At 39.5% G+C, this 21,501-nt stretch overlaps 1 protein-coding gene across 1 annotated transcript in view; it reads right to left on the bottom strand.

Annotated features, from left to right (window-relative positions):
- Positions 1-20,616, bottom strand: part of IMPG2 (interphotoreceptor matrix proteoglycan 2) — an 87,771-nt gene extending 67,155 nt beyond the window's left edge. Inside the window, exons 1-3 of the mRNA XM_044285576.1 lie at positions 20,601-20,616; positions 17,711-17,803; positions 14,399-14,647 (exon numbers count right to left, since the gene is read on the bottom strand). Coding sequence (XP_044141511.1) covers positions 14,399-14,647; positions 17,711-17,803; positions 20,601-20,616 — 358 coding nt within the window. The remainder of the gene's footprint in view (positions 1-14,398; positions 14,648-17,710; positions 17,804-20,600) is intronic.
- Positions 20,617-21,501: the final 885 nt, after the last annotated feature.

The following is a 21,501-nucleotide window of genomic DNA, read 5'->3' as shown; positions in this document are numbered from 1 at the left end:
GAGTCAAGCTCTGGATTTAAGTGTATTTTTACCAGCAATGTTACAAAGTGCCCTGGTTCTACCTTGGAACAAATACAGTTTACTGCGACTTAAGGATCGGATCAACACTAATACCAAGATCAACCACAGGATTGTGGAAAGGAAAAGCGATATATCTGAAAACAAAAAAGCTAATAAAGGAATACCAAGACCATGAAAACCTCTATAGCTGAAATCTAAGAATAATACAACTTTGCAAATAATTTAAGGCTGATGATAGGAAGGATGCTAATAGAAGAACAATCTATGAAATCAAATCCCATATACCCAAATTTAATTCAGCAGGCATTGCTACTTCTGGCCTGCTGTCATACAATGTGTCTCATCGTTCTCTTTACAACTTCACCAAGATTTAATTCAGCAGGCATTATTAATTCTGGGTGGCTGTCCATAAAATATGTCTCGTCTTTCTGTAAAAGGGCAGTTTGCTATTGCTGGACTGTCTTGTCAAGCTTCCAGTGTACTGTCAGAGAGGGTTTTCAGTATGGCAGGTGGGGTCGTCATGACACCCAAACGGACAAAATTGTCTTTCACAAATGTACAAAACATCCATTTTGTCAAAATGAATGAGGCATGGATCCTTGAAGATTTTCTCAGACTGAGGCCAATGAACAGATGTCATTGCTGACAGTGGCTATTTATCGCCGTCCTAATCATGCCACTGCCGCTGTCGGCCTACCTAAAATTATGTTCAGCACTTTATCGCTGCTGTTGCTGAGCTACTGCTGCCATTGCAGCCAATAGCGGAGCATGATGGCTCAGTGGTTAGCACTAATGTCTTGTAGCACTGGGGTCCTAGGTTTCAATCTGACCAAGGTTACCATCTGCATGGAGTTTGTATGTTCTCCCCTTGTTTGCATGGATTTCCTCCAGGTACACACTCCAAAGACCTACTGATAGGTAGCTTAGTTTGTGATCTCCAAAGGGGACAATGAGTAATGATAATGTCTGCAAAGCAGAATATGTCAGCAATATATAAGTGAGAAAAATAAATGAATAAATTATAATAGGGATATTATTAATCAGATGGCAATGATGTAATCACAGATCCTTTCTCCTACCAGCATCCGGGAGGGGTATTGCTGCAGTATAAACACAGAAAAACATCTTTTCCCGATAAAGCATCATTTTTGGAATGCTTGTTGAGGACAAGACAGTTTTTTTTTTTTCAGATAACACAGTGTATGTTTAAACACATATGTCCCCAATAAGGGACAATTTTGGGAATATTTTTTAACTTTGAAAAGCATAACAAATGAGATGGAGCAATGTGTTTTTAAAAGCTGTTTTTTAACATCATCAACCATGCATTTAGCCATATGGTATACAGTATATATGTCAGTGTCCCTCTGAAATTATTGCTGTCATTGCATTAAAGAGCTTAAAAGAAAAAGGAAGAGACAGATCAAAAATAAAAAAATAATAATCCTAGCAGACCTCAGAGTGTCATATACCAATTTGCTTATCTATCTATCTATCTAATCTATATCAGGGTTGCTAATCATTTAGAAAGTCCTGGACAGTCCCCAAAAAAATAAAGGATTTTATTTTCTGCGTTCATGAAAAAAGAAAGATTTGATGTGATTTTTTTTTTTTTTAGGCTGATAATAGTTAAGCAAGTTATTTTGTTGGTATTTATTATTATTTTACAGTTCCCATTTAATATTGGTAATAAGTTATCAGTATACTGAGCTATAGATGTTTATTATTAAGAAAATGTAAAAAAATAAATAAAATTGGCTTGTCTGTGATTTTTAGATAGGTTGTCCAGAGAAAATAAAAATTCCATCCAGCAACGTTAATATATAAATACCTACAGTATATAATCTATCTCTCTAGGTTTGCATTGTCTTTTTTTATCTCAGTGCTGAGGCTATGGATAAGGGCTCATGCACACAACCATATTTTCTTTCCGTGTCTGTTCCGTTTTTCGCGGACTATATGCAGAACCATTCATTTCAATGGGTCCGCAAAGAAAACAGAAGTGACTCCATGTGCACTCCATTTGTGTATGTCCGCATGTCTGTTCCGCAAAAAAATAGAACATGTCCTATTCTTGTCCGTTTTGCGCACAAGGGCAGGCATTGTTACAATGGATCAGCAAAAAAAAATGATGCAATACGGATGTCACATGGATGTCTTAAATTTTTTTGTGGATCCGTGTATTACTGACCGTAAAATACATACGGTCGTGTGACTGTAGCCTTAAGTTGACAAGCATAACAGACTACCTCTGTCTTGTCCTTTTGATACAGTAGACAGCACTTTGGCTTTGCATTGGTGATATACTGAGTGGCGCCAACTAAATACTCTAGCTAATTCTGGATGGGGTTGTATGTTACCACATTGTAGCACATGCAGTATCTATAGGATTAAAATATGGATTATATATGGATAACATACTATGCTATATGGGTCCAGAATGTGTAACAGGTGTTAAAGGGTTTATGTCTAACCCTTTAACACCTATTAACCCTATCAAGCTAGCTGACATAAGCGATGTGCTAATGTCAGCTAAACCTAACTAGCCTATTCCTACTTTTATCTATGCCCCCGTTACGCCAGAAATCTAACTTTTAGAATATGCTAATTAGCCTCTAGGAGCAGGGGTGTGTTGCTCCTGCTCCTAGAGGCTCTGTTCTCCCACCTTTGTCGCCTCCCTCCAAGTCCTGATTGACAGGGCCAGGCAGTGCTTGCATCCGTCTGCCAGCCCTGTGCTCTGGTGAAATCTCGCGCAGGCACGGTGAGAAAGCTGGCAGCCTGCGAGCATCTTTCCCTCACTGCACCTGCACCGAATGCTGAACGGTGTGAGATTTCACCAGAGCACAGGGCTAGCAGACAGATACGAGCTCTGCCTGGTCCTGTCAATCAGGACTTAGAGGGAGGCGACAAAGGTGGGAGAACGGAGCCTCTAGGAGCAGGAACAAGCCCCCCCTGCTCCTAGAACCTAATTAGCATATTATAAAAGTTAGATTTCTGGCATAACGGGGGCATAAATAAAAGTAGGAATAGGCTAGTTAGGTTTAGCTGACAGCACATCGCTAAGGTCAGCTAGCTTAATAAGGTTAAATCTGGTGACACAATCCCTTTAATGGATAATTGCCGCAGGGATTTATAGACTTCTAGTAAAAACTGTGCATAAACTACAAGCATTATATAAGAAACCTTTATTAAAATTTGTTTAGCATTGTGCGAGTGCTTACATCTTGGTCCCGGAGAATTTGGGTAGGGGAAGGTTAGATAAGCTATTGCCCATCTGGCTCACTAATTCCCTGTTTGTAGTGTCACAACAAAGAAATCACTTACAAATCTCATTATGGGGTTTTCTAGCCGGAAGGAGATAGTAATGACCATAGCTAGAAAAGTATTTTCCTGCCAAGACGTGAGACTCATGCCCACGGCAGCAATAATGACAACGAAAAGGCACATCTAAGGCTATGATGTGATAAACATACATTTTATTAAGGCATAACTTAAAGAGGACCTTTCACTACAATATAAAATCTAAACTAAGCATACATACATGGAGAGCGGCGCCCAGGGATCTCCCTGCACTTACTGTTATACCTGGCCGCGGCTCCGTTCTCCTGGTATAGGCTCCGGTATCTTCATATGTTCGACTCAACTGGGTGGAGCCTGCCAGGGTCTCCTTCTCCCAGGCTGGAGTGCTGGCCAATCGCAGCGCTCAGCTCATAGCCTGAGAGAAAAAAAAAACCCTCTCAGGCTATGAGCTAAGCGCTGCGATTGGCCAGCGCTACATCCTGGGAGAAGGAGACGCTGGCAGGCTCCACCCAGTTGAGCCGAACATATGAAGATACCGGAGCCTATACCGGGAGAACGGAGCGGCGCCCAGGTATAATAGTAAGTGCAGGGAGATCCCTGCTCGTCGCACTCCATGTCTGTATGCTTGGTTTAGATTTTATATTGTAGTGAAAGGTCCTCTTTAAAGTTCCCTCGCCATAATACAAAATCTGTCACAGGACACCCAGCTACCATGTGCTATTTATTATACTGGTGTTTTCTTAAGTGTCAGAGGGAGAAATTCAGCACCCCTCAGGCACCATGGCTGGGGTGCAAATGCTACCTCTACACCCTCTAATTATGCCCATGCAGTCCTGCTCAGTATAAGGGCGTTTTCAATCTCTTTCACGTGTTGACTTTTAATTCCTTACCATACAATATTAAAGTTAAAGAATATTTGTTTCCCCACCCCACACACAACAGAAGGCGACATGACCACTGTAATCCATTTTATACACTTCAAATATAAATCAATAGGTATTATATAATAAATTGGACACCCATGTACAAAACCAAGTCAACTCTTTATCCAGCTTAAGTTTAGGGATGCAATGGTCTTAAAAATACCAGCCACTTAGGTTTGTTTTCTACATAGAGGATCTCATTGTGTTAAATGATTAGCTAATACACATGAATAATGATAATACCCAACTTACTTTATATCCAATTAATATAACAATAACTCCCTTTTATAGTCCAAATAATACAGATTGGCACTGGTATTTCCTTGACAACACAATGCCCCTAGTTATTAGGCAGTTTACGTTACTAAATTATCACAAATGACGTGCAATATTTTATTGGTTACATTTACACACGAGTAAAATGTGAGTGGTCTTCAAAGGAGACATAATTTATAAACTAGCATAGGTGAAAATGGTGCAATATTTGGAACAAACCTAGACCTTTTAGTAAATGTGGCACAATTAAAAAATACCAGTTAGGTTTTTATGGTAATCCATAACTACTGTGTTAGGCTACTTTCACATCTGCGCTTTCCCTTTCCACTATTGAGATCCGTCATAGGATCTCAATAGCGGGGAAAACGCTTCAGTGTTGTCCTCATTAATTGTCAATGGGGACAAAACTGAACTGAAGGGAACAGAGTGCACCAGAATGCATTGTGTTCCGTTTCACTGCGTTGCCTTGACGCACACAAAAGAGCTGCAAGCAGCGTTTTTGAGTGCGTCCTGGGGTTCGGAGCAAGGCGGATCCGTCATGACATTTATGTCAATGGAGATGGATCTGTTTTCTCCGACACAATGGATGATGATGGATCCAGCAAAAAAGCAGATGTTAAAGTAGCTTTAAGCAGTATTCCCATTTCAGCAAACAAATGCTTGGCTGAAGCAGCACCTCACAGGCATCCACTTCCTCATATGCTCTTCACATAATATCGCTCTCAGATACTCTTCCACAATTCATGGTCTATGTTCAGGAGGAAGCAGCTACAATGGAGCAGGGAGCTCTTCGCATTGCTAGCATTAGGCAGGGCTACACAGCAACTCTAGGCACAAAAAGTGTTGGGTGATGAAAGATTGTTGTGTAGCAGTGCAACCTCAAAATGCAATGGGCCTGAATGGGGTCACAGCTCGGCTTGCGAGTAGCCATAACCATAACCCCAGAATCACAAAAGATCCAACGCTACTGCTACCCGATTCAGTTCCATTATGTTTTGAGGCTGCACTGCTACACAGCAATTCTGGTCTTAAGGGGCTTGTTGTGGCCAAAGTCGCTGTGTAACCCCAGCAGAGTCGGTGTAGAGGGTAGAAAGAGCAGGAAGTCTATAGGTCGAAGCTCCAGCCAACAGCACACCCTGCTTGAACCCTGGAACGATCTTCTAAGCTGATTTATGACCAAATCATAGCTGAACTTTAATTTGGTCACACATCAACGTATAAGCTTTTTCAGGAAAGCAGAGAGAGGGACCGAAGACAAGCCGTCAGAGACCTTTTGTGATGTATTTTTCTCTATGAGAAACCGCGTAGCCAGCAATGAATATGAAGACATGGAGGCTGCAGAAGAAAAATGCAGCATTTTTGTTACAAAGTGCATGTGGATTTGCTGTGTCGCTTCAACAGACTTGTCCTGGGTCTATTCCTAAGAAGCCTCCTTGGTCTTCACCCTTAGGGCTCATGCACATGAACGTATTTTCTTTCCGCTTCCGTTCAGTGTTTTTGCGGACTGTATGTGGAATGTCAATGGGTCCGCAAAAACAACAGAAGGTACTCCATGTGCACTCCGGTTTTCGCATTTCTGTTCCGCAAAAAAGGTAGTGGATGTCCTATTAGAGTCCGCAAATCACGGTCCGAGGCTCCATCTGTATTCCATCCATATTTTGCGGATCCATACTGTAGAAATGCTTATATAGCTCATGTGTTTGGTGATTAATAAGTTACTGTTTCTGTTTCCGATCTGCAAAAAACGGATCGCATATGGAAACCATACGGATATGTTTTGTGGAATAACGGAACGGAAGAGGACGACTTAAATCAGAGAAAAAAACCTCAGATACGGCACAATGGATCCGTGAAAGACGGACCACAAAACAACAACGGTCGTGTGCATGAGCCCTTAAAGTCAATGTTCAGGGATCTGAACTCAGGCGAACTACCAGTCCACTACCAGCAGGGGAAGAGGGATACCAGTGTTTCTGGAACTCCAGAAATCTGGAGCAGTCCAGCGAGTGAGAACAAAGCAACGGCCAAGCCCATGGAGCGGTAGTGGTCTTGGATGCCGCCATAGCCTTTAGACTACAGGTGAGTGAATCAAAGTAGTTTAGAATATCCCAACTTCAGAACTTTTGCGATTTGAATCATTGAAAATGGCATCCTCTATTTTACAGATCACAAGACAGCACAGCAAAGCAAGCAAAATGAAGAAGGAGGAGCACATGACCATGGGCAAGGCCCTGGTTGGTGGGCTTGCCTATAGTGCCTTACAGTCAGCCTCAGCCAACCAGGAAAGACTATACTGACATGTGTCATAGGTGCTATATAAGATCCCAAGCAGGGAAGTTATGTGTATTCTGAGGTTGTACATGGATATGACAGGATGTCTGTCAGAAAGTGAAAAAAGCTTATGTTCAGACACACAATACAGCTAGTTTAGGGATCATGCACACAAATGTATTTTGCGGGTTAGATGCGGACTCATTCACTTTAATGGGGCAGCATAAGATGCGGACAGCTAAATTATGCCATCCGCTAAATTACAGAATATGGCTGTGTGCTGGCTGCAATGCACAGGCACCGACCGTGTGCCTGCCGTCTGTGGACATGGACCTGTACACTTGATTGGGGTCCTCGATCTGGACCACAAAAAAGTAGTGCTTCGTGGGCTTTCCATTTGTGCCTCCAAGGATCAGACTGCTCTATTAGGGTCTGGTCTTTCCATTCCGCAAAATTCAAGATTCATTTGTGGACCGCAAAACAGCTAATGGTCCTATGCATGAGCCCTTAAGTTCAAACAAGGGCAGTGTTAGGAAAGATAGGTAGGTAATTAGGTTTAATTAATTGATCCAGACAGATTTTAGCTAGGACAGGGCCATTTCTATTCAGTGTGGCTCTGTGTGCACAGAATATCAATATGTAACACTACAGTAGGAGCCAGCTAGCAGCCCTATGAACATAAAAGTATTCATAAATGTACTGGCTGGCATATTTTTTATTATAGTTGCACTAAACTCTGTCCTGTTGTGCATTATTTCTAAAAATCTGTTGCAAACTTTCTTAAAATACACTAGTCTACACTAGACTTATTTTATTGCATCACAGTTACTGTATATTTCAATGGACTTGCTACAATTACACATTGAATTCCAAAATGTGTACCAAACCTAACCTGACATATTTTCACACATCAGAGTCACCATATATTGTTGTAGACTCTGTAAAACTGCACATTTTTTTCTTTAAAAAGTCTTTAAATTAATATGTGTACCAAACCTGACCTAATGTATTTTCCTGCATGACAGTCACCATCTATTGTGCATCATTTCTAAAAGAAACTGCTGCAAAGTGTCATAAATTACCTTTTAATGTGTACCAAACCTTACTGGACATATTTTCCCATGTCACAGTCACCATGTATTGTTGTAGACTGTCCAAATGTGTATTTTTTCTTTAAGAAAAGTTTCCTTAATAAATAGGTGTACGAAACCGGACCACATCCACAAGCTGAACAGTGTCATTGTTGTCATTATCATCAGCCCCGTCTACTCCTCCTCATCCTCATCCTCTGCTCCATTGTCAGTCATCCCTATCTATAAATACAGGACCTAATCTGGGTAAGGTTAATTAACAAATTTATTTACAGATGCCTAAATAGGCAATAGAACCTTTCTTAGCCCAGGTGCAGATTAATACTTCACTTTTACTGCAATAATTATTAAAAACCTAACACTGAATGTGAACGTGATACACAACTAGATTGATCACAGACAAAGAAACAAAAAAGCTACAAAGGTGTTAAAAACACAGTCATCTCTCCACTGATAGATGTGTTGGTTGGTCAGTTAGAGAAGATGTGCACAATCCCTCACCCTAATGATTATGGAGGCAGACTCCTGCCGTACCGCATCTGCAGTGTTGTCGCCAGCTACATCTGATTGTCAGAATCCAATATAGGATAGTGGGAGACTTGAAACGTCAACCCACTACAAAACATTGTCAGTCATCCATTACAGAATGTATGGGCAGGAGAAAACAATACGCACCCAGTAATCCTCTTGTGTGCCAACTGAACTCCCAAATGGCTAAGCTGCTGGTAGTGCAGTTGCTGTGTACCACTTAGTGGATTCCACTGACTTTTAGCAACTAATCAATGAAGGATACTTACAGTAGCTGCCATTATTTCTCAAAAAGGCCATCGCAGCCTTGTACTCTCACATGGCGGAAAATGGAAGGGCGGTCAAAAAAAAAAAATGCCCCCTGCTGAATTACTACTTTGCCATCTCTACCAGAGTTACCTCTATCACAAGTGGCAGAAGCAGCACCAGCAGTAGCAAATACAGATTGCTGAACATGTTACATAGTTAATACAGTTGAAAAAATACATAATTCCAGGGATAGGTGGGACGTGAATCCCAGAAGGAATTGAGACTCAGATATCTACTCGTTTTTATAAGCATTAATGTTGTTTACTTTTAAGAATTCATCTAAACCCTTTTTAAAACTGTCCACTGTTCCTGCAGTGACCACGTCCTGAGGAAGTCTATTCCACAGCTTCACAGTTCTTACAGTAAGAAGCTTTGACGCTTCCGGAAACTGAACTTTTTCCTCTCCAATCGGAGGCAGTGCATCCTTGTCTTTTGAGCACATTTTACATGGAACGGGTTTTCACCGTATTTTTTGTATGGCCTATTGATATATTTGTATAGGTTAATCATGTCCCCCCTTAGACGTCTCTTCTCAAGACTAAATAAATGTAATTCTTTTAATCTTTCTACATAACTAAGACCCTCCATGTCTCTGTACTTTATCCAGCTCTAGTGCATCCTTTCTATGGACTGGTGCTCAGAACTGAACTGCATATTCCAGATGAGGCCGCACCAACACTTTGTAAAGTGGTAATATTGGTGGCCTTAGAAGCAGCTTATTGACATTGGTGGCCTTAGAAGAAGCTTATTGACATTGTATGGTGTAATTTAATCTACCATCCACAAGGACACCCAAATCTTCCTCTATAAGTGACTCTCCCAGTGTTACATCACCTAGGACATATGAAGCACAGAGATTATTACTACCAAGATGCATAACTTTACATTTGTCCACATTGAACCTCATTTGCCAAGTTGATGCCCAATCACTCAAAGTGTTCAATTCAGCTTGTATATGGACATCTTCCATAGACTGTACAGTTCTACATAGCTTAGTATCATCTTCAAAAATAGAAATGGTGCTAATAATCTCGTCCTCGATATGTTTAATAAATAAATTAAATAATAAAGGGCCCAGCACTGAACCTTGGGGTACACCACTTATAACCCGGGACCATTCTGAATAGGAATCATTTACCACAACTCTCTGGTAGTGATGTCCCAAACTATTCGCCTGGCGAACAGTTCATGGCGATGATGATGATTAGCCCCCTATACATCATCATTGAGAAAACTTTGACCCTATACCTCACAGTCAGCAGACACATTCCAGCCAATCAGCAGCAGACACTCCCACCTCCTGGACAGCATCCATTTTAGATTCATTCGGAAGCTGCATTCTTAGTGAGAGGAGGGACAGTGTAGCTGCTGCTGATTTTATAGGGAAATCGATAGCTAGGGCAGTGTTCTGTGTCCACAGACTCATCTGCTGTAAGGACATTATCCTGACAGCACCCCAAAAAGCCCTTTTTAGGGCTGGTACATCAGTCTGCTTTTTTTTATAAATATATATATATATATATATATATATATATATATTGCAGTTGCCTGTCCGTGTGTGAGAGGCTGCAGGCCCACAGACTGTACTGTGTGCACACCACTCATATAGGGTGTCACAGTACCTTGCAGATAAAAAAAAGTCAATTTTTTATTTTTTTTTAAATATAATCGCAGTTGCCAGACAGTGAGAGGCTGCAGGCTCACAGACTGTACTGTGTGCACACCACTCATATAGGGTGTCACAATACCTTGCAGATAAAACTAAAGACAATTTATATTTTCTCTGTAATAAATATAATCACAGTTGCCAGACAGTGAGAGGCTGCAGGCTCACAGACTGTACTGTGTGCACACCATTCATTCATACAGGGTGTCACAATACCTTGCAGATAAAACTAAAGACAATTTATATTTTCTCTGTAATAAATATAATCGCAGTTGCAAGCCAGTGAGTGTCTGGCCCACACAGACTGTACTGTGGCCACCACTCATACTGTTACAGGGTGTCACAATACCTTGCAGATAAAACTAAAGTCAATTTATTTTTTCTCTGTAATAAATATTATCGCAGTTGCAAGCCAGTGAGTGTCTGGCCCACAGACTGTACTGTGGCCACTGGCCAGGCCACCACTCATACCGTTACAGGGTGTCACAATACCTTGCAGATAAAACTAAAGTCAATTTATTTTTTTCTCTGTAATAAATATAATCGCAGTTACAAGCCAGTGAGTGTCTGGCCCTCAGACTGTACTGTGGCCACTGGCAGTTGTTTGCGGTGCATTAAAAGGGGAGTTTGGTCTGTCAATGTCTGTGAAGCGGGCGTAACCCTTACACTACCTGATCGATACAACATCATACCTGATCGTATACACACACTGGATGTTTTAAACCACGTTGTTAAAAAAAAAATAGGATTGTGAGGTGATTTATGCCCTTTATGGATTAAAACCCAACTCTGAGTCAACTATGTAATTTTCCATGGGAGTTTTGCCATGGATCCCCCTCCGACATGCCACAGTCCAGGTGTTAGTCCCCTTGAAACAACTTTTCCATCACTACTGTGGCTAGAAAGAGTCCCTGTGGGTTTTAAAATTTGCCTGCTTATTGAAGTCTATGGCGGTTCGCCCGGTTCACCCGTTCGCGAACATTTGAGGAAATTCGCGTTCGCCGTTCGCGAACTGAAAATTTTATGTTTGCGACATCTCTACTCTCTGGACACGGTCCTTCAGACAGTTTTCAATCCAATTAGAAACTATACTTTCCAAGCCTATAGACCTTACTTTACCTATTAAACATCTATGAGGGACAGTATCAAAAGCCTTTGCAAAATCCAGAAACACTACATCCACAGCTGCCCCTCTGTCTAGGCTACTACTCACCTCCTCATAAAAACAAATCAGGTTAGTCTGACAACTTCTGTCCTTGGTAAACCCATGTTGGTTATCACTTATGATATTATTTACAGTCACATGTTGGAACAGCTTTTTCAACTGCAAATTCAGAAGCACTGCCTGAACAACCAGCTTAAGTCATTCCTGGACTGTGCCCTGTGCACATACCTTGAGCCCTGAACCCATAGAGCAGACTGGACCAATGGTAGAAATTGGCCCAGTTTGCCATTGGTTTACTGCAGCCTCCAGTGTACTGTCAGAGAGAGCATTCACTGTGGCATGTGGTGTTGTCACATCGAAGCGGACAAAATTGTCCTCCACTAGTATGGAAACATTACATTTGTGAAAACTAATGGCATGGATCCATGAGGATTTTCACTCAATTCTGGCTGATGCCAATGAATAGATCTGCCTCTGCTGACAGTGGGGATTTGCTATTGACTACTACCGCTATAAAGCCACACATCTCCTGCCTTGTCCATCAAGTTCCATACTTTACTGCTACTCCCAAAATAGGGAGACATTTTTCATGTCTTTTGAAAAAAAGAAAATACATTGCTTCTTCACTTTCCCAGAACCTAGCATATGTATACGTGGCTTTGGAATATTTGAAGACAGAATATATATTATATATGTTTTCGTTGGCATAACACCAAACCTCTTACCAGGGATAATTTTTGAACCGCTTGTCCAAAAGAAATCACCTGATACCACCGTGTATAAACATGGCCAGACATCTATCTCCAAAATAGATCATTTTTTTAAATTTGAAAACGCATAAAAAATCCAGCAGTGCTGTGTGTTTTTAAACAAGGTTAAACAGGCAATTTAGTTCCCACCAGCTACTATCCGTTTACCCAAAGCAATATATGTCACTTTGACATTTCTAATGCTGTCTTGATGTTAACAAGCTTAAAAGGGGTGGATACAGTCCTACGAGACCTCAGAGTGTCATCCTAAGCTTTTCAGGGTAATCTGAGCATTTTTGATTCAAGTCGAATTTATTAGCACCCAAATTGAACCTGCTGACTGATTCATTTAAATCGGACCGAAAAAAAAATTCAAGAAATTTGCTGTTCTGTATTAAAAACCTCTATTAAATTTTTTTATTTTTTTAAATGTAATTTAAATTAGTACAGCACAATCATAAAAAGTCACAAGAAAAGAGATTACAATAGAAGACCCAAGCCAAGCACTGGTGTATCCATGACCAATACAGATTTTATTCCCTGTGAATAAACATTGTAGGGTATCACTGAGAGACACCATTTTTCTGTGCCTAATTGGAATAGTGGACATGGGGCAAAGACCTATCAAAAGTTATAATAAGTATTTGCCATTTTATACATAAAAATATAACGTTTTAATAGGTCAACCAAAAGCATATTGCTAAAGGATCTGTGAAATAAATGTAAAAAACATGAAAGTGCATGTTCATCTTCGGATGCCATTTTGCAATTTCAGTAATCTGTATTTTCAGTCTGTATTAGAGTCCAGATCTGCACTGACAGTTGATCTTGTCAACATACACATCCCTAAGAGATTAGCTGAGCCTTTATAATGCTGTCACATGGCTGTAAATGCCTATTACACAACCCAGGAGGCAAATCACAAGAGTAACTTGGTGCCCATACTTAGACAGTAAAGAATGTTGGGTTATCCAATGGCAAAAAAAGAAATAAAAAATATCTGCATTGACTTGAGTACATAAAAGTAACACTTACTCATTTGGTTTAAATAGTGAAAGATAAGTGGATTTGCCTTTCCATTACTCAGTCACATGATACATCAAGTTGTGTAGTTGCTATTTGTGCTGTGACATACTGACATAGCTCCATGTGACTTCTGCCTCCCTTTCCTGTTTGTGTTGGCATCACTAATCACAGGGCCACAAAGGGATTAAACCAAGTAATGCTGCCAAAACAGTAGGGAAAGAGCTGGCTTAGTTACAGAGTAGAGTATTAGTGCCAGCCTCTTGCAGTCACATAGTTGAAAGATATGAATATCGGAAAGCAGAGGAGGCTGGGATATGTAGTTCTTCAGTGTATGCTGAAACTGCAAGTCCCACTTCAGACCCAGGAGGCCACAGTCTTATTGGGGGTATGCATATTAGTATGCATGTGGAAAAGTATATCAGAGTTTTTAGTTTACTTGCAGAAAAAGTATTTATCAATGGTTAATCCATATGTTCTAGGCATGTTAGAAATTCGAATTTCATGTATGACTTTTTTCTGTATTTACTCAAAAGTAGTATTTCTATGATTGTTAGTCAAAGTATAAAAGCAACCATTGAAGCACCCGCTTGTAGCCCATAGAGACAAGATAACAAAATCATCACCCAACAAGAGAGACACCCAACATCCTATTCAAAACCAGTAAAACATCTATAGATGCATTCTCCACAAATAAAATTCCAATTGATTTGCAGATTTGTATTCAGAAGTTCCACTGGTCTCAAATTATGCAGGAAACGGTTATGTTGGTGGTTGGAAATTTACTTCACCTTTTGTATGTTATCTTGGGTCAACATATACAGAACAGAAAATGTTCACAAATATATCAAAACAGTACTAATACACATCTCCTATGGGTTCCATGAAGTCACCATGCCAAGCACATGTCAAGTATGTAATGGATCACCGCATTAATCTTCCTAAAATCCTTTTTGTGCTGAATCATGCCATCTCTTACTCTTTACAACAGGACTAAATGAATGCAATATCTGTAATATGGTCTTCAAGGACATATCTGCAAGATACGATCTCAAGAATTTTGGTCTTTTACTCACCCCTGAGTTTAAAAAAGGTGATATGATTCAGAAGAGCTTGTTCAAATGTTTCTTCTGGGCACACTTTCACTCCACTTGGGAATAAAATTGCTCTCTTTTTCCTTTTGAGAAAACTCCTATAGTGTTTGTGCGAATCAGCCAGAGGTAGACTGGTTTCTGGTACAGTCCCACTGCCATCTTCCATGTCATATGGTACATTGATAGGTTCTTTGTGTTCAATACTGTCAAATGCTGCTCTGGTTTCTATAACTAAATGGGACAAAAAAAAAGAACAATGAGACAAAAATAGAATTTAGAGAAGAAGAAATCGCATCAAATCAATGGCTTGAATATACAATTTCACTTCAGTAGTCGCCAAACAATCAAATATTTAAATGATATCTATCTAAGATTAGAAAAAAGGGTCTTTAGTTTCAGAAGCAGCACCATTCTTGTCCATGGACTGTGTCTGGTATTGCAGCTCAGTCTTATGCCTTATGGGCCCTTTACCTGATGAACAAGCAAAAGACTCATTCATCGGGTAATTGTATCTTTTTTGGATCTGCAAGAAATACAGATGTGTACATGACACCATAGAAATAAATAGGTCAATGTGCTATCCACAAACGTGTGGATAGCGCACGGATTATTGATGAGCGAATTTGGTTGTCCTGCCCCGAACGAACCCGATTCGTTCATCTGCATCACTAAAATTTGTTATTATTAGGGATGAGCGAATCGACGTTGGATGAAACATCCGAAGTCGATTCACATAAAACTTTGTTCCAATGTGGTACCTTGGAACCGAACCCGAGTTTCTGGAAATGTTTTTTTACAGTACAAATTAATCTATGAAGTTATTACCCGAAGTCTCGCGAGACTTCGCGAAGCAATAACTTCGGCTCATCGGAGCCAATACACTCTAATACTGTACGGAGCTCACGCTTCGTACAGTATTGGAACGAGGTTTTATGCGATTCGCTAATCCCTAGTTATTATCACTATCTTCATATGTGCATTAATTTGTATTGTCTCTGATAAGGCTGTGTAAAGATGACCGCCTTAATGAGAGACTTTATTAGTCTCACGCATTCGCCGTTACTGTGAGTAGCGGCGCATGCATAAATATATTTCATGACAAACTCAAACCCAGATTCATTAATGATTGTGGCGCGCACCACGAATCTTCGTTTGGATTGTTTATGAAATATATTTATGCATGCGCCGCTACTTACAGACTAATGAAGTATTGAGATAAAGGCAGCCATCTTTACGCAGCCTCATTAGAGGCAATACATTTTAATGTATATATGGAGATAGGGATAATTACAAATTTTATTGATGCAGGTAACCGAATTGGGTTCATCCCCACAGGACAAGCCAAATTCGCTCATCACTAACATGGATGCAATAATACAGTCGTGTGCCATAGGCAATTAAAGCACAGCTATGTTACTGCCAAAACTGGGTAACAATAATTATGAAAACAGTTTACCAAGAAGTAATTACATGTTTTTTAGTATGGTTGTGTACAGGGGTGTATCTGCCATGAGGCAAACTGAGACTCTTGCCTCAAGCAGCGCCACCTAGTGAGATGGAGGGGGCAGCACCAGCATTCGCCAACTTATGCATAGAACATCACATCCATGAATATTATCCAATCCCTTAGCCTAACTATTGAACATATACAATTTCTAATAGTTATGCTAACAACCAGATCTACCTTTTATTTTGTAACATTTGAGAATCTATTGTTTGAGTCATTGTCAATGAGTCAGGAATTTTAGATTTCAAAACCTTGCTCATCTGCTCATAATCTGTATGACAAAAGGGCAAAAATTCAGCATTTTCAACTGTGCTGCTCTGCATTCACATGGTGTGCCAAGTTTTAATTGATAGCAAAAATCTGCCATATATTGTGCTAGACTGGAATGGCTATTAACAGAATTTGCTCTAGTCAGCAAATAAGAACAACAACTAATCCATCTACAGAAACATGGTAACGGTATATGTGAAATTGCTATAAAAGGCTATAGAGAATATGCACACATATATGTCTATACATAATTCTGAAATATATATATAAATCTACAGCTGCAAACGTCTGTATATTCATATTAGAAGTAAAATGTTTTCATACATACTTGTATCTACATGAATATACATACATAGATAAAAGGTTATAAACAATCATATATACATATTGCTAATATGCATACATTAATACAACTAAGGCCGAGGTCACATCACCGTTTAGTTGTTTCATTCTTCTGAAAACAAGAAAATGGATCCTGTATATTAAGCATTCGTTATGCTCAGTTATGCATTTTTGCATCTGTTTTAGCCATTTCCACCTGAGATCCATTATTTTAGAAAGAAAAAAAATACTTTGTGCAGGACTTTCTTCTCCTGTCTAAAATAACGGATCTCAGACGGAAATGGCTAAAACTGATACAAAATGTGCATAACGGTATAAAATACAGGAACTGTTTTTTTGTTTCGTTTTCCGATCAGAAGAACGGAAAACTAAATGGTGAGGTAAATCTGGCCTAATATGCATACATACATAGATGGATATGCATATACACCACACACACACAACTAAGGGTACTTTCACACTAGCAGCAGGGGACTCCGGCAGGCTGTTCCCGCAGGTAACCTGCTGCTAATTCACGTGTGCCCCCAAAATGCCGCTCCATCCCCATTGACTATAATGGAGGCGGAGTTCCGGCGGCAGCGGACAGCGAGAGGCGGCCGGACTAAAGGTACTGCATGCAGGACGGATCCGACATGCTGTTCACCTGCCGAAACAGCCTGCCAGAGTCCCCTGCCGCTAGTGTGAAACTAGCCTAATATAAACACATTTATATAAGAAAGCACAAATTACACTATTTAGATTTCACTACTTAGTAAAAGCATTTGGCAGATTTACTAATCCTATAGACTGCGTACTCCTAGGCTCTCTAGACCTGCACCAGATTTATAACATGGGCTCAGGTTGGATGATACATTTGGTGCAAGAATAGACATTCTTCTCTAACTTTATTCCCACTAATGTTTGGTTTAATTTGCAACAGAAGTTTATGCCAAATGTACAATATGCCATGCCCCGTTGTGATTCAAAGAAAAGTCTAACATGTTATTGATGTATTGTACACTAAACATCTTCAGGCAGGGCTGATCATTGAGGAGTTCATCACATACAGACTTAGCAGGGCTGAAATTGTCATTGACTGGGTCTTAATACAAGATAACCTCCAGTCCTATGATAACACATAGATAACACATGCAGTATTTTACATAAGTTTGTTGAAGTTTGATGAAGTTTGTTACCTGTAGGAGGTTGTAATTGTCCTTCAAGTGCCGTCATGAAGAAGAAGCCCAAGATGACTACCCAGGAACAATGAATCATTCTTCTTGCCTTGGCTAGGAAGACAAAGTACGGGTAAATTTAGCAGAAACATGTACTGCAGAAGTGCAGATACAGCTAGGCAAGACACACTTTGGATCGTATGCAATTTATAATTACTTACTCAAACTTCCAACTTCGTTTGGACACCACACTGAATGCGAATGACAGCTCCACCGGTTAACAGATGGGAGACAATTTTTTCAAGGTTTAATCTGCATTGCTAAGCTCTTTAGCAGAGCTTGTCAAGTTGTTAAGAGACAGACAGCTCATTCATAGGCTGAGCATTTCACACCTAACTACACACATCACTTACTGGATTTCTCAGGCAGCACAATTGTTTCCTATAATTATTCATTCCTCTACAATTTTCATTGTCTGAACATGACCAATGAAGGAATACATATATTTAGGGACAAGGATAATTCAAAGTGAAGCCTGCAGTTAAAAATTTTTTTTTAATGACTTACATTTAATGATCAAGGATGTAAGATATAATTATAATATAATTATAATGTAATATTCCTGTAAAAGGAGTTGTCCCATAACAACAAGGTACCCCTACAGGATAGGGGGCTAGTGTCTTATTAGCAGGGTCTGACGAATAGGGCCCCACTAAACACTAGAACAAGGGCACACATGCTTGTCTGCCACTTTATTCAAAGAGGGTAAGACACATTCTAGTAATTGATGGGGGCTCCAGCGGTTGGACTCCCACTAACCATAAACTTATCCCCTATCCTGTATATAGGGAAAAAGTTGTTTCCCCTTTAATTTCAGGCAGTAAATCTGTTATTGGAAGGAAGTTTACATCAGTAAACAAGATCTGTCAGCTCTACTGATGTCTATTTTAGTAATCGTATTTACATAATCTAACATAGAATGTTGATCCATTGGTGGGTGCAGCAGCAACAGCTGAACTGAAATACATAAACAGTCAATGAGGTAATCAGGCAGTATAGGAAAAAACGGGGAAGGCTTTGCAGAGACAAGTTCCTAATTGAGGAGTTCAGTTCATGACTGTGAAAGTAGCAGGGTCCAGATGTAGAACATAAGGTCACAGACAGAAACTGTAATCAGGAAAACGGATATCAGATGCTGGAGCGTAGACACAGGACATGGTCTAGAACAAGTTAACAACAGGAATCAAATGTATAGTAGTAACCAAAGGATATGGCAGAAGTGTTGTCTTGGATAGCCAGTAGTACCACAAATACTGAGAAAAAATTGGAACCAGAAACAAACTTGAAATAAGAGGACTTGAATCGAAATCTGGACGAGTCCATGCAAGAATAAGGTGGTTAAATATACAACTCTTGAAATAATTAAGAGACCACTTTAAATTATCAATCTCTCTAGTTTTATGGGTATATGATTTATGGATATGTTGATAGCAGAAGAAAAAAAAAAAAAAAAAAAAAAAAAAAAAAATTTATGGATATGTGTTTGACTAAAATGAGCAGTTTTATTCTATAAACTACTGACATTTCTCCCAAAATTTCTGATAAAAATATTGTACTCTAGAGCATCTTTATTTTTAAATGATAACTGTGTGGCAGGCGCATCACTATGAAGTGCATTTTGCACTGTGGCATTAGGAGAATTTTGATATCTCAGACTTTTAGTCTAACCAGACTGTCTATTACTGTGTAATTCCTCTAGCGCCGTTCTATGGAAACAGCAGGTTTCAAGAGCACATCAAATGCTTGAAATAACTTCTTTATTAAATTCAACTTTTCTTCATATATAACACTGCCGCCTCCGCAGCAGATAGTCCATGTACATAACACGTGTTAAAGATATCACAAAATGGCGGCATGCATAAGATGGTAGTTCAACTGTTCAATCTTGTCATTCAACATAAAATGGTGGATATATTTCTCTCTTGAGTATCTGTACTCTCACTTTAAGTTATTTAAGCACTTTATGATTTCTCTGAGAGGTATATCTGAGGTCTAACTAATAGTTCACTTGCTGAATTTGGTCGCAATTTGCAGTATGCAGTTAGCATTAACTATTTGCAGATTGGTTGAATATGATCTGGTATGGTTGTATGCAATTTGGTTTGCAATATGAAATTTTAATTTGGATTGTGAACTTTGTAGTTTGCAATTGATTTGGTGGAACTGTAAGTAAACACACATATAACTGGTTCAGTATAAAATTCTAATCACTATATTAACAATAATAACATTATATAACGGTTTTAAATACCTATTTTGGCCTCTCTGCTTCCATAAAACACAGCTCTTAGTGGAATGTGTGTCTGCTCAGCTCCTCTCTCTGGTGAATAATGATTCCAGCAGCTCCTGCTAGGGGAATTTCCCACACAGGCTGTGTGTGTGAGGCTGGCTATGATTGGTCAAGACTCCTGCCCAGCAGCAACAGTTTAACTCTATGCTTTTTGTTGTTTCTGCTGTGTCATTGAGATTATCTTACATTATATAATAAATCTTAAAGGCATATTATCTTTTCTGCTTCTGTGAACACAATATATATTGTCTTATTGTATTTAACTGATAAACATAGGAACTGTATTAAGGTTATTGGCAGGTCTAGCTGTATAAACATACAAGCTATATTAGCAACCTAGGACAGGTCTTAGCTGGCCAGCTACAAACCGGTCAAAACAACAAAACAGTTAAAGTAATATCAGACCTCAAATAATGCTTAGGAAACATATTCATTTTAAAGAGGACCTGTCACCAAAAAATGCAGTGCAATCTGACATCACCATGTTATAGACCAGGAGGAGCTGAGCAGATTGATAAATAGTTTTATGGGAAAAGATTCAGTAAAACTTTGTATTCCTACCTCCTGTGAACAGCATTGTTACAGGAGAGAGGTGTTATCAGTGATCGATAGCATTGTGTATATAACTGTGCATACAGAGATGGCTATCAGTCACTGATAACACCTCACTTCTGTACTGATGGCTCTTCACAGGGCTGCAGATGTAAATGTATAATACAGGTTTTACTGTTCAAAATAATAGGAGTCAGACATCACTAACCTGATCAATTACTGTTTTTGGTAGAAATTATATTTCTACATGGCAAATAATTTACTAGCAGGTGTAGTAGAGTAATAGAAATCCAACAGACCTAACAGTCATGACATGCATGCTGCTGATTCTGTATAATTGAATCACTAATTGAAAGGGGCATGTTTAAAATAATAGCAGTGTGGAGTTCAATGAGTGAGGCCATTCATTCTTTGAAAAACAGGTGGCAATTATTGCCCTTATTTAAGGAAGGCAGCAAATGTTGTACATGATGGTTACAGTGCATTTCTCTCTGAAATTCTGAGGAAAATGGGTTGTTCCAGACATTGTTCAGAAGAACAGTGTACCTTGATCAAAACGTTGATTGGAGAGGGGAAAACATAAAATGAGGTGCAGAAAATTATAGGCTGATCAGCTAAAATGATCCCAAATGCTTTAAAATGGCAACCAAAACCTGAAAGACGTGGAAGAAAGCAAAAAACCACCATTCGAATGGATAGAAGAATAACCAATATAGCAAGGACTCAGCCAACAATCAGCTCCGTAAAAAGACGTGCTGAAGAGGTTACAATTTGCCAAAGAGCACATTGACTGGCCTAAAGAGACATTTTGTGGACTGATGAAAGTAAGATTGTTATTTATGGGTCTAGTGGTCGGAGACAGTTTGTCAGACGACCCCCAAACACTGAATTCAAGCCACAGTGCACTGTA

Source organism: Bufo gargarizans, chromosome 3, assembly GCF_014858855.1.
Source record: "Bufo gargarizans isolate SCDJY-AF-19 chromosome 3, ASM1485885v1, whole genome shotgun sequence".
Classification (NCBI taxonomy): domain Eukaryota; kingdom Metazoa; phylum Chordata; class Amphibia; order Anura; family Bufonidae; genus Bufo; species Bufo gargarizans.
Note: the sequence above shows the minus strand (reverse complement) of the source record. Positions and strands in the feature narration are given on the sequence as shown.